The sequence below is a fragment of the Ovis aries genome, chromosome 16 (assembly GCF_016772045.2).
Source record: "Ovis aries strain OAR_USU_Benz2616 breed Rambouillet chromosome 16, ARS-UI_Ramb_v3.0, whole genome shotgun sequence".
Classification (NCBI taxonomy): Eukaryota; Metazoa; Chordata; class Mammalia; order Artiodactyla; family Bovidae; genus Ovis; species Ovis aries.
In genome coordinates this window covers 24,952,304-24,965,187 of record NC_056069.1, presented here as the reverse complement: position 1 = coordinate 24,965,187, position 12,884 = coordinate 24,952,304, and the positions used below count along the sequence as shown (strand labels likewise).

At 43.2% G+C, this 12,884-nt stretch overlaps 1 protein-coding gene across 1 annotated transcript in view; it reads right to left on the bottom strand.

Moving 5' to 3' along the window:
* ARL15 (ADP ribosylation factor like GTPase 15) overlaps positions 1-5,594 on the bottom strand; it is a 462,946-nt gene extending 457,352 nt beyond the window's left edge. Inside the window, exon 1 of the mRNA XM_004016996.5 lies at positions 5,450-5,594. Within this exon, the coding sequence (XP_004017045.1) occupies positions 5,450-5,497 (48 nt within the window). The 5' untranslated portion in view covers positions 5,498-5,594. The remainder of the gene's footprint in view (positions 1-5,449) is intronic.
* Between the last annotated feature and the right edge of the window lie 7,290 nt (positions 5,595-12,884).

Genomic DNA, 12,884 nt, shown 5'->3' with positions numbered 1-12,884 from the left:
GCAAACCCTTTAGCATCAGGAGACTCTGCCCAACAGAAACTCATAAGCAAAAGGCCACTTGGGCCTAATGTCTGCTAGGCAAAGTCCCACTTTACAGGCAGCACTTATTTAAGGAGCACAGCAGATTTCAAATAAACTGCCAAATAGATCCTGAGTCTCAGGGACCTCTTCAAAAAGACGACTGGGGCTTGTGACTCTGAAGGTGTCCTTGAAGTGACACTAGGGGGCGGAGTACCAAGGTTGCCTGGAAACCCACGTGTGGTTATTTGATAAAACATTAGATGGTGAAGGTCACCTAGGTGCCCAGAGTCAGGACATCACGGGGTGAAAAGCTCAGGACATGACACAGTTTTCTTTCTATCCAGCCTTCCTTTTAACAGGCATTTAGCAGAGACAAGTCTTTGAGCACAGCGGAACAGCGACCAGCCTGCTCCTGGCCCCTGGTTTCTTGACTGGAGAAGTAACATGGTAATTACATGAAATACATTGTAAAATCTTCAACTGCATTCCAATAGCTTTAACACCAAGCTGGAAGGAAGGCAGTGAAAAGGGAAGGTTCTGGGACCACAGTCCCACCTCTATTACTTGTTAGCTGTGTGAACTTGGGGAAATTACAAAACCTCTTTCAGCCTTGGTTTAATGCATTATGTGTGCAAAGCATTTACATTATCTGGCACCACAGTACGGGCTCAATAAACGGTAACAACTATTTTATCCTCATAATACCTATGCTTAACTCCCCCGACCCTCAGCATGCCTGCAAGCACACAGCTTAGGCATCCTTCAGAATGCAAGCTCCCAGAGGACACAAATCATCCCCATGTGTGCTCTCTTGGGATTCATGCTACAAGCCTGGAACCACAGACAGTTGAGAACCAGAGCTACTGCCTTATATCGCAGTTTCTGCCTCACGGTCTGGATATTTTTGAAACTTTTTTGCTAAAAGAACCAGTTATTGTGTTCTCTTTTTATCTTATGATTTATTAATAAAAGAACACCTATGTGACTGACTAATCCAGTTGCAGTTAAGATTAAAAATATATGGCCTATATTATCACTTCATACATAGAACACGTAAGTTATACTGTTCATAGTCATTCACAGTTAAAAAGCAACACACTTCTAAGACCACGGAACATCAGGTAAAGTCATAACTGTGCCTTCACTCCTCTTTTAGAATAGGCTCATTTACAACTTAGTAGAACCTCAGAGTTCTGTGTATCGATACATCAAGAGCTTCTGTTCTTGGATGGTTGATTATCTGGTTTGTATTCTGCAAATGGTGATGGGTTTGTGCTGATCCATCTATCTTCTTTCACCTGATCTTCCCTATTGACACACAAATTTTTATACGACAGGTTTAGCCTGTGACCAAGAAACTAGGCCAGGTTCACCAACCTATACAGAAAAAGAAACCTAGAACGCTGGCCTTATTAGATCCCAAACCCAACATACAGGTGAAATGATCATTATCTGATAATTAGCAGCCATAGAAGCACTTTTAGATGTCACATTTTCAGGCCCAGCTTTGCACTTCAGTTCACAATGAAACAAAGAAACACACAGAGATGACCTACAGACAGCCAAGGAGCACATCACAGGCTGCCTCTTCCCCCACCTGCCTACCTATCTGTCCACTGCCACAGGTTCCTGCAGAGCCACCCACAACCCTCCAGTCCCACAACCAAGGTGATCCCAGTGGGGGCTCATCCTCCATGACTTTCAGGGTCATGCACAAAGCAGGGGTCCCATAAACATTTGTTAGATGGATTAAGGAACATATTTTATTTTTTATAGGTAGTAAACAATCCTTAAGAAGTCTTGTAACTTCCTGCTTGCTGATGACATTAAATCTCTCCATATACTGAGACTAATTTAAAGGTAGCCCAATCTTTAAAACTGGGCAGTCACAGTCATTCTACAGGGGGCATAAGAATAATATGAGTAACATAACCACAGTATATTAACATTCTACATCTGAAAAGCAACATGCTGTTTATAAATCACTCTCCCTCCATCATCCCATGTAATCATCACTGGCATTACACAAAGCATACCAAATTTTATTGATGTTATTTTGATGGCAGAAGGGGGGGAAGAGGTAAAATTCAAGCCAATCAACATGAGTCCGGACATAAAGAATATTAAACCAAGAGGAATCTAGAAGTTGATTTTGTCCAACCTTTCAGGAAAACCTGGTAGACACGTTTTCCATTATAGCTTAACTATTTTCTCCTTATTCAGAAAGTTCCACACACTGTCTTACTAGTTCTACCTGTCAGAAGAGAAACAGGAAGATGCTGGTACTGCCCACTGGAACAGCAACAGAATCTTCACCTACAGACTGGACAGGTGTGAACATGGCATTTAAAACCCATTCCTAAAATGGGAAAAAGGTATATGGCCTGTCAATACTGAGATTTTTATATTTAAATATTGGAAAACCAAGACTTTTATTTTTAAATGGCCACCCAGGCAAAACAAATACCTTGATAATCTTAAAGTTAAGAGTAAAAGATACATTCTGCATTCCCCAGAGTAAAACACCTAATCCAAACAGATGTTATCTTGTCTTACTTTAGAAGCTGGAGAGAAAAGCTGTCCCTTCTCTCTCATATTCATTCAACAAATAAAGATAGGGTACAGGGTGATACATGAAATTACTAAGGATACATAAATTACCATTATTGTAGTTCCCTAAACTGAAATCAATCAAAACTTTATTCTAAATAGAAAGGCACTATCCCTGGGCTTCACTTTATCTGTCACCTCTAATTTATAGCATTTCCTTCAAGTTAAGAAATCAACAGTAGCCTCTAAGATCAGAGAGTTTTATCCTCTGCTTTAATATTCAGTCTTATTGAAAGCACCTCTTTCTCTCATTTATCTTCCTTCCACTGTCCTGCAATTAAAAAAGGCTAAGTGATGCCATCCAGCCCAAAAACAATGGACAATGCATACACACACAGCTCCCTCTTCTTCCAGCAGCAAGAAGAAGAAAGTCAAACACCGACTAAAAAGAAAAGAGAAGAAAAGATGGCATACACACTATCCCTGTCAAGTGCATGGACAGGGCACTTACTCTAGTCCACAAGCTCAGCAAAATCTGAAGGGTCAAACTAGAAATGACAGGAGTGTATTTTCTCTGGAAGGTACGTCAAAGAACTTGGGAACTGATTTTTAAAATAAGATGATAACGAAATTGATTTCACTTTTCAGAAACTGGTTTTTAATAAACACCACATAAAAACTATGGAAAAGCAAATGAGTCCATCTGAAAGGCAAGAGGAATGATGCGTGGAACATCATTTTCTCTGAGAACTAAGTAAAATGTAAACACAGAAGACCACCTGCAGAGGCTTTTTCCTTTAATGTTTAAGGATTTCCTTAAGTCTTTTCACAGCGGATACTTGACACACTCATCAGAACTGACTTATTTCCTTTAAGAGTTTTTTCCTCACCACCAATGATTAGCCAAGTGATTTTTACGGGACTGTTTCACTACACTTGTGAATTTTTAAAAAAGCATAGCTAAGGTGACAAAATAATGATTTTTTTTCAAAACAGAAATGCATAGGGTATATGCGGGCGTGGCAGGTAAAACAAAAAATAAAGCCATGTCAAATTTGGGGCCCATTGGTTTTGACACATAATTTAGGAAATTGAGGAAGAAAGAATCTGCTTTTCAGGTCATCTAGAGCACCACAAGCATTCCCCATCAGGAAATCAACGTGAGTAATTAACCAGAGTCTTCCAATTGTTTTCCCCCACTAACTGCTATACCGGGTTTGGCACCTCAAAGACAGGTTTACAATGCAATTTGCAACTTTAAAACTCACTCAGCAAATAAAAGAGCAAGTTCCTTTTTAGGAACTACTTAACTAAGCATTCAAAATCAGCTTTCATTAATATAGGTAAGGCTGCCCTTTCCAATTCCATAATCATCCTCAACAAACTTTGGCTTTAATTCCGGCAAACTGCAAGACAAAACCATAGTACTGTAGGAGACAAGCTACAAAATAATCAGTTACTTAATTCAGAAAATAGTCTTTAAGAAACATCTGACAACTCTCTTACCCTACATAGCACTTTACATTTTAAAGAACCCCCAATCAGAAAACCTCCTTAACTGGCTACACTGTGGGCACCTAATGTCCCTTTATCACAAAGACAGAGGAAGTTACTGACATCAGCAAAGGAAGAAAACAGAATTTGAATTCAGTTTTTGACTCCCCTCGATCCACAAGGTCATGTATTAACTGCAGTCACCACCCCTCCCCACAAGCGCATCAAACCAGGAAGATTTAGGGGAAATAAGCCCAAATACAAGATAGCATTACAAAACCAGTCCTTGCCCAGCGTTTCTTGGCTATGAAAGCATTCACAGTCTTTCTTAGTATACAGCATTAGTGTAATTCCTAGAAGGCACTGGCAAATCTCTGCCAGGCCAATCTGCAGGCAGAAACCAACATGCTTGTTGAACAGCATGTGTTCAGCAAGATGACAGGACGGTCAATGTCTTTACCGTTTACTTCAACTCTGCATTGCAACAGGGGTTCTAGACGAAAAGGTAAACCTGGTAATTGTTTAGGATTGAACACAGCCAACATTAATGAGGATCCGCGTGAACACAAACACGCACCTCTGGGGAAATAATTTCTCGAACAATATGCGGTATTTTGCATAATTATACACACACACATAAATCAAGTGCATTTTTAAAGTAATGTTCAGCCCCAACATTAAGCTGACACTTTTCCCACCTAAACTTCTCAACACAAGCCTGGCCTAAAAAGCACAAATAGGGTCCAATCTGTGCACCGGGTAAGAAACAAGCATCCACGGCAGGGACGGCGAGGCAATGCCTGCCTACCCAGTCCTTTCTGCCCAAGCTGCGATGTAGTTTAGTCCCGTCTACTATATGGTAATGTGCTTTTAAAACCTCGCGGCGACCGAGGTCAGAGCTTTAGAGATCTAATAACAACCAAATGACCGGAGCTGCCGGGCACTTAGTAAGCCATTCCGGTTATGGCTCTTTAATAGTACCTGGAGTTCTGCTAAAGGCAGAGGGGAAAACTCCTGCTTCCTGGGGAAGAAAGTCCTCTGCAGGAGTGCAGAGAGAAGCAAAGAACCGACCACAGGCAAAAGACGCCCCGCCGCCGCGGCCCCATTTCTCGTGGAGCGCCCGTGCGCCCCTCGTCCCACAGAACCGCTGGCCCGGGCCGCACCTTTACCTGTCAGTTCCACCACTCCCTGGGAGCTGCGATCCCACGGCCTCAGCTGCCACCCCTCTGAGTCCCGGCACAGCTCCAGAGCTGGCTTCGGGAGAAAGAACCCCAAAGGCATCCCATCCCAAAGAAAGAAAGCAAAAAGGCTCTTCCTCCAGGCGGAGGGACATCGGGCACGTTGAGGTCCGAGGGGCGACACGCCACCCCTGCCCCGCACCTACCAGATAATCCATGTACAGAAACGCCTCACTTATCCGGAGATCAGACATCCGACAGCCTAAAGCATCCGGAACGGCTCCGAACCCGGAAAAAAAAAGCAGCGTCTCTGGCTGCGAGCAAGCAGCCCCTGAAAAAGCCAGCAACAACGAAAATAACCGAGAGAAGTCGAGGAGCCGAAGATTACACAAGGGGCGCGGCGATTGGCCGGGCGGGCGGGCAGAAGGAAAGGAGAGCGTTCATTGGTTGTGGCATCTATAAAAGGCAGGCCACTGCGGGTGGCAGGGGAGAAGCGCGGGAGCGGCCGGGGCGCTGGTTCCTGTGAGGAGGGCGGAGGGGCGGGGGCTAGGGCTGCGCGGGCGGAAGAACGAGCCGGGGAGCGGAAAATCAACCGGTGCTGTTGTCGCCGGCGTTCCGTGTGCTTCCGTGGCCTCCGAGTTGGGTAAAGCGGAACCGAACAGTGTTCCATAGGAGTAGAGCTTAGTGTCTCCTTCCATCCCCCAGTAGGAAGCTCGCGCTGAAACGTGGGAGGCGTAGAAGCCACTTAATGCTCCCTCTCCGGAGCGATTTCCCGAAGGCCCTGTGGCCTCGAGACTGCACAGCTGGGATGACTGGAATGTGTAAGAAGGTACTCTGAACAGGCAAGCCTGTGACTCGGGGGCGGCCCCTCCCCATTTTCAGAATGTGAAGCGAAGGTGGACAGCTCCATCCTGATGTCCTGGGGGTATACAGAAGCCCCGCCCGCAGCAAGAGGTAACCTGGGAGGTAACCCTCTTATCAGAACGTTAGATTGCCCCCAGGAGAATCTGCTCTTCACCAACGGAAAAGGCAAAGAAAAAAAAGTTAAGGGACTCTGTATAAGTCGGTTATAGACTCAGGACTCTCGGGAAGCATCAATTGGTCAGTTCTTTGCGTGTTTTGTGCCCAGTTACACGGTACACCATTCTACTACCCCTGTAGAGAATGAGCAATAGGATGAGAAGCTCTCTGGAAAGACCCGAGTAATAGTGTTTGGGACCCGATGTCATTCTAAGAAGTAAAAGTATCTATCAGCAGCTGCATTTGACGTGTGCACTCCTGGTAAATAATGTGGAAACTGGCACCAGAATTTAAATATTGCATTCGGCGTGCAGGGAAAAAGCAGTTTAGGCTATGAACAACTAAATCTTAAACAAAAAGAGCCTTGAGTGTTCTTATCCTGGTTCTTTTCTGATTCGGGCTTTTTTTCCTCCAAGTGTATGTCTAAACTATACTTCTGAAGAAATTACAATGAGTTTTTGCTACGCAGAAGCTAATGAGACTCAATAGCACCAAGCCCTCAGATCCAGTTTTGATTGTTTTTGGCCTGGTGTTAAGTCAAAAACATGTATATTAATAAGATTTTTGAGCACAACTGGTTGAAATTAACTGCAGAAGTTAAACGCCTCTAAAACTTGCTAGCAAAAGTAATCCAAACAGACAAGAAACTGATTCTTTTTTTTTTTTCTTTCTTTCTTTCTCTATAAATTAGCATACTGCAAATAAGATAACAGGCTTCAGTTAGCAAAGAAAACTTTTGGTCCATTGTCTTTCTGATAAGTGATGACTTTACTGTCAAGTGAGGCCCTGGAATGGGCTCTAAGTTTCTATGCAAGGAAAAAGGACCACTCAGGAGCAGTGGGGTTCTACCTTTCTTTAAAAGCTAACTTTAATCAAGAAAAAGAATCCTGAACAGAAGGTCATCAGGATAAAGAGAGTTCATTCTACCTCTCTAAGAATGAGCAAGCAGGGAAATGAACTTTTCAAGGAAACGTTCCAGAGACTGCACCATGAGTCTCACTCTGCTGCATACCACTTGCACATTCATTCTTTGTGTGCCGTGTGATATATTAAAAGAATCATACTGGCTTTTGGAAAAGGATCCATGTAAAAACCTGAAGCTTCAGAACTCCATATGGAGCACATTTTCCCAATTATGTTAATCTGGGGAGTTAATGTACACCCTTGTGTAAAGGCAGGAGGCTAATTTATGTTCGTATAAACTTGTCTGGAAAATCCCATGGATGGAGGAGCCTGGTAGGCTGCAGTCCATGGGGTCTCGAAGAGTCAGACACGACTCAGCGACTTCCCTTTCACTTTTCACTTTTATGCATTGGAGAAGGAAATGGCAACCCACTCCAGTGTTCTTGCCTGGAGAATCCCAGGGACGGGGGAGCCTGGTGGGCTGCCGTCTATGGGTTCGCACAGAGTCGGACACGACTGAAGTGACTTAGCAGAAAACAGATAATACACTGCCTGCTACATGAAACTGTGGTCTTACCAGATAGTTGGTAGCAGTAATCACCCCAATGCGTGCTTTTTAAAAAGTGCGGAAATATTAGAATGCATGCATTCAACCTACTCCACTATACACCAGGCTGCAATCTTGAGTAAGACATGATCTCATTAAGGTATTACTGCTTTGGTCTCAGGTAAAAGGACGCTCTTCCAGATGCCCAAGAAAACATGGATAAATTCACGAGGCAATTGCATTACTACACAGGTTCTCAAAAAAGAAGTCATCGCTGTTGCTTATCAAACTCAAGGAGAAATTCTTTTGACAGTCTATACTCCACAATTCCATAAATATGGCTGGCTGGCCAGATTTGGAAGAACTTTTTACTGAAGTGTTACTAGTTAGAAACAAAAGTACAGTTCGGCAGCTTGGTCTCCCAAACTCTGTCATCCAGAAAAACCAACATATTAGTGGCTATTCCCATCTTTTTCTTGTTGTTCATTTGTTTGATATAATATATAATAACTTATAGAAGAATACTGTTTACTAGTTTGTTTTTTTTATCATGCACACTCCATATATTAAATTCACTGTATCATGAAACTCTCCATAAATGTTTAAATGGCTGTAAGGCTATCGCATAAATGTACTACGTTAACAAATCCTCTCTTAGCTACTACTGCTATAAACATTGCAGTGAATGTTTGCATATAAACTCACATCTCTTTAACCTAGAGATAATTTTTAGGCATGGAATTACTGGGACAAAGAGTATATGAACATTTTTAATATTCATTTTTGTACTAGCTTCTAGTCTACTTTCCCCATGCCAGCTCCAAAGCAGGGAGTGTTTATCTTCCTGCATTCTTGCCTTGACTGACTATATTATTGCTTAATAGCTGAGAGATCATATCTTTCATAAGAATAACAAACCATGGACATTCGTTTTTCAGAAAAAAGGTGAGGTGTCCAGACACTAAATTCCCCAGAGGTCATCAGACACATTGTTTGCACATTTATTGCCTCCAGTAACTCCTGTGACTTTAAAATTCTCTAAGCTCTTTCCCCTTCAAGTGGTGGTCTTGACACCTCACCTCTAACTTAGCCAAGTCCCCTTTCTCTGCTTCCTAAACCTCAACAAAGTACCACTGTGTCCTAAACGATGAACCTCAGAGTAGGACAGCCCCACATGAAGCTGATAACAGAACTGGATTTCACAAAAGGTAGAAATCACCTCTTCCAAAAACAGGATTTGCTGGGTCTTGGAATATTAAAGCAAGGTAAGGCATTTGATGTTTTTGAACTGTGGTGCTGGAGAAAACTGGAGAGTCCCTTGGACTGCAAGGAGATCCAACCAGTCAATCGTAAAGGAAATCAGTCCTGAATATTCATTGGAAGGACTGATGCTGAAATTGAAACTCCAATACGTCGGCCACCTGATGCGAAGACCTGACTCATTGGAAAAGACCCTTATGCTGGGAAAGACTGAAGGCAGGAGGAGAAGGGGATGACAAGAGGATGAGATGGTTGGACAGCATCACCAACTCAATGGACATGAGTCTGAGCAAGCTCCAAGAGTTGGTGATGGACAGGGAAGCCTGGTGTCCTGCAGTCCCTGGGCTCGCAAAAGTCAGACATGACTGAGTGACTGAACTGAAGGCATTTAAAATGAAGAATCACCACTTAAAGCGGTAAATAATTATACCAGGAAAAGGTAACTAGACCTCACAAGCAACCACTGTTCAAGCACCTAATACGAAAAATCTATGTAAACTTCTCCCCATACCTTCCCAGGATTATTTAATCTCTTAGACTTAGTATTGCACTGCTGATGGTTTTCATTTCCTACTGACACTGTAACAAGCTGTTTTAGTCACTAAGTCATGTCTGGCTCTTTGCAACTCCATGGACTGCCAGGCTTCTCTGTCCATGGGATTTCCAAGGCAATACTAGAGTGGGTTGCCATTTCATTCTCCAGGGGCTATTCATGGACCAGGGAATGAACCTGTGTCTCCTGCCTTAGCAAGCAGGTTCTTTACCACTGAGTCATCAGGGAAGTAGTCCAAAAGACAACTGTTTTTGTTGCTCTGTCATTAACAACTTAACACAAATGTATTCTCTTCCAGTCATGTCCAACTCATTGTGACCCCATGCATTGTAGCCCGCCAGGAGCCTCCGTCCATGGAATTTTCCAGGCAAGAATACCAGAGTGGGTTGCAATTTCCTTCTCCAGGGGATCTTCCCAACCCAGGGATTGAACCCAGGTCTCCAGCATTGCAGGCAGACTCTTTGCCCTCTGAGCCACCAGGGAAGCCCTCTTCCTCTCCAGCAGAGGGCAGACAGAATGAAAACCACAATCACAGAAAACTAACCAATCTGATCACATGGACACAGCCTTGTCTAACTCAATGAAACTCTGAGCCATAAGGGTAGGGCCACCCAAAATGGACGGGTCATGGTGGAGAGTTCTGACAAAACGTGGTCCACTGGAGAAGGGAATGGCAAACCACTTCAGTATTCCTGCCTTGAGAACCCCACGAATAGTATGAAAAGGCAGAAAGACAGGACACTGAAACATGAACTCCCCAGGTCAGTAGAAGCCCGATATGCTACTGGAGATCAGTGGAGAAATAACTTCAGAAAGAATGAAGAGACAGAGCAAAAGCAAAAACAACACCCAGTTGTGGATGTGACTGGTGATGGAAGTAAAGTCCGAGGCTGTAAAGAGGAATATTGCACAGGAATATAGGAATATTGCATAAGGAATGTTAGGTCCTTAAATCAAGGCAAACTGGAAGTGGTTAAACAGGAGATGGCAAGAGTGAGCATTGACATTTTAGGAATCAGCGAACTAAAATGGACTGGAATGGGTAAATTTAACTCAGATGACCATTATATCTACTACTGTGGGCAAGAATCCCTTAGAAGAAATGGAGTTCCCATCATAGTCAACAAAACAGTCCAAAATGCAGTACTTGGATGCAATCTCAAAAGCAACAGAATGATCTCTGTTCATTTCCAAGGCAAACCATTCAATATCACAGTAACCCAGGTCTATGCCCCAACCAGTAATGCTGAAAAAGCTGAAGCTGAATGGTTCTATGAAGACCTACAAGATCTTCTAGAGCTAACACACCAAAAAAGATGTCCTTTTCATTATAGGGGACTGGAATGCAAAAGCAGGAAGTCAAGAACTGGAGTAATAGGCAAATTTGGCCTTAGAGTACAAATGAAGAAGGGCAAATGCTAACAGAGTTTTGCCAAAAGAATCCACTGGTCATAGCAAACACCCTCTTCCAACAACATAAGACTCTACATATGGACATCACCAGTTGGTCAATACCAAAATCAGACTGATTATATTCATTGCAGCCAAAGATGGAGAAGCTCTAAAACACTCAGCAAAAACAAGACTGGGACCTGACTGTGGCTCAGATCATGAACTCATTGCCAGAGTCAGACTGATACTGAAGAAAGTAGGGAAAACCACTAGACCATTAAGGCATGACCTAAATCAAACCCCTTACGATTATACAGTGGAAGTGACAAATAGATTCAAGGGATTAGATCTGATAGACAGAGTGCCTGAAGAACTATGGACTGAGGTTTGTGACATTGTACAGGAGGCAGTGATCAAGATCATCCCCAAGAAAAAGAAATGCAAAAAGGCAAAATGGTTGTCTGAGGAGGCCTTACTAATAGCTGAGAAAAGAGAAACTAAAGGCAAAGGAAAAAAGGAAAGATATCCCATTTGAATTCAGAGTTCCAAAGAATAGCAAAAAGGCCTTCCTCAGTGATCAATGCAAAGAAATAGAGGAAAACAGCAATGGGAAAGACTAAAGATCTCTTCAAGAAAATTAGAGATACCAAGGGAAGATTTCATGCAAAGACAGACACAATAAAGGACAGAAATGGTATGGACCTAACAGAAGCAGAAGATATTAAGAAGAGGTGGCAAGAATACACAGCAGAACTGCACAAAAAAGATCTCATGACCCAGATAACCACAATGGTGTGATCACTCACCTAGAGCCAGACATTCTGGAGTGTGAAGTCATGTGGGTCTTAGGAAGCATCACTACAAACAAAGCTAGTGGAGGTGATGGAATTCCAGCTGACTATTTCAAATTCTAAAAACTGATGCTGTTAAAGTACTGCACTCAATATGCCAGCTGCTGCTGCTGCTGCTGCTAAGTCGCTTCAGTCGTGTCCAACTCTGTGCGACCCCACAGACGGCAGCCCACCAGGCTCCCCCGTACCTGAGATTCTCCAGGCAAGAACACTGGAGTGGGTTGCCATTTCCTTCTCCAATTCGTGAAAGTGAAAAGTGAAAGTGAAGTCGATCAGTCGTGTCCAACCCTCAGCGACCCCATGGACTGCAGCCTTCCAGGCTCCTCCTCCCATGGGATTTTCCAGGCAAGAGTACTGGAGTGGGATGCCATTGCCTTCTCCCAATATGCCAGCAACTTTGGAAAACTCAGCAGTGGCTACACACCTGGAAAAGGTCAGTTTTCACTCTAGCCCCAAAGAAGGGCAATGGCAAAGAATGCTAGCAAAGAATTCTCCAAACCAGGCTTCAACAGTACATGAACCATGAACTTCCAGATGTTCAAGCTGGTTTTAGAAAAGGCAGAGGAACCAGAGATCAAATTGCCAACATCCGCTGGATCTTCGAAAAAGCAAGAGAGTTCCAGAAAAACATCTATTTTTGCTTTATTGACTATGCTAAAGCCTTTGACTGTATGGATCATAACAAACTGTGGAAAATTCTTCAAGAGATGGGAATACCAGACCACCTCTCCTGCCTCCTGAGAAGTCAGTATGCAGGTCAAGAAGCAACAGTTAGAACTGGAAATGGAACAACAGACTGGTTCTAAATTGGGAAAGGAGTACATCAAGGCTGTAAATTGTCACCCTGCTCATTTAACTTCTATACAGAGTACATCATGCAAAATGCCAGGCTGTATGAAGCACAAGCTGGAATCAAGATTGCCAGGAGAAATATCAATAACCTCAGATATGCAGATGATACCACCCTTATGGCAGAAAGTGAAGAAGAACTAAAAAGCATCTTGATAAAAGTGAAAGAGGAGAGTGAAAAAGCTGGCTTAAAACTTAACATTCAAAACACTAAGATCATGGCATCTGGCCCCATCACTTCATGGCAAATAGATGCGGAAACAATG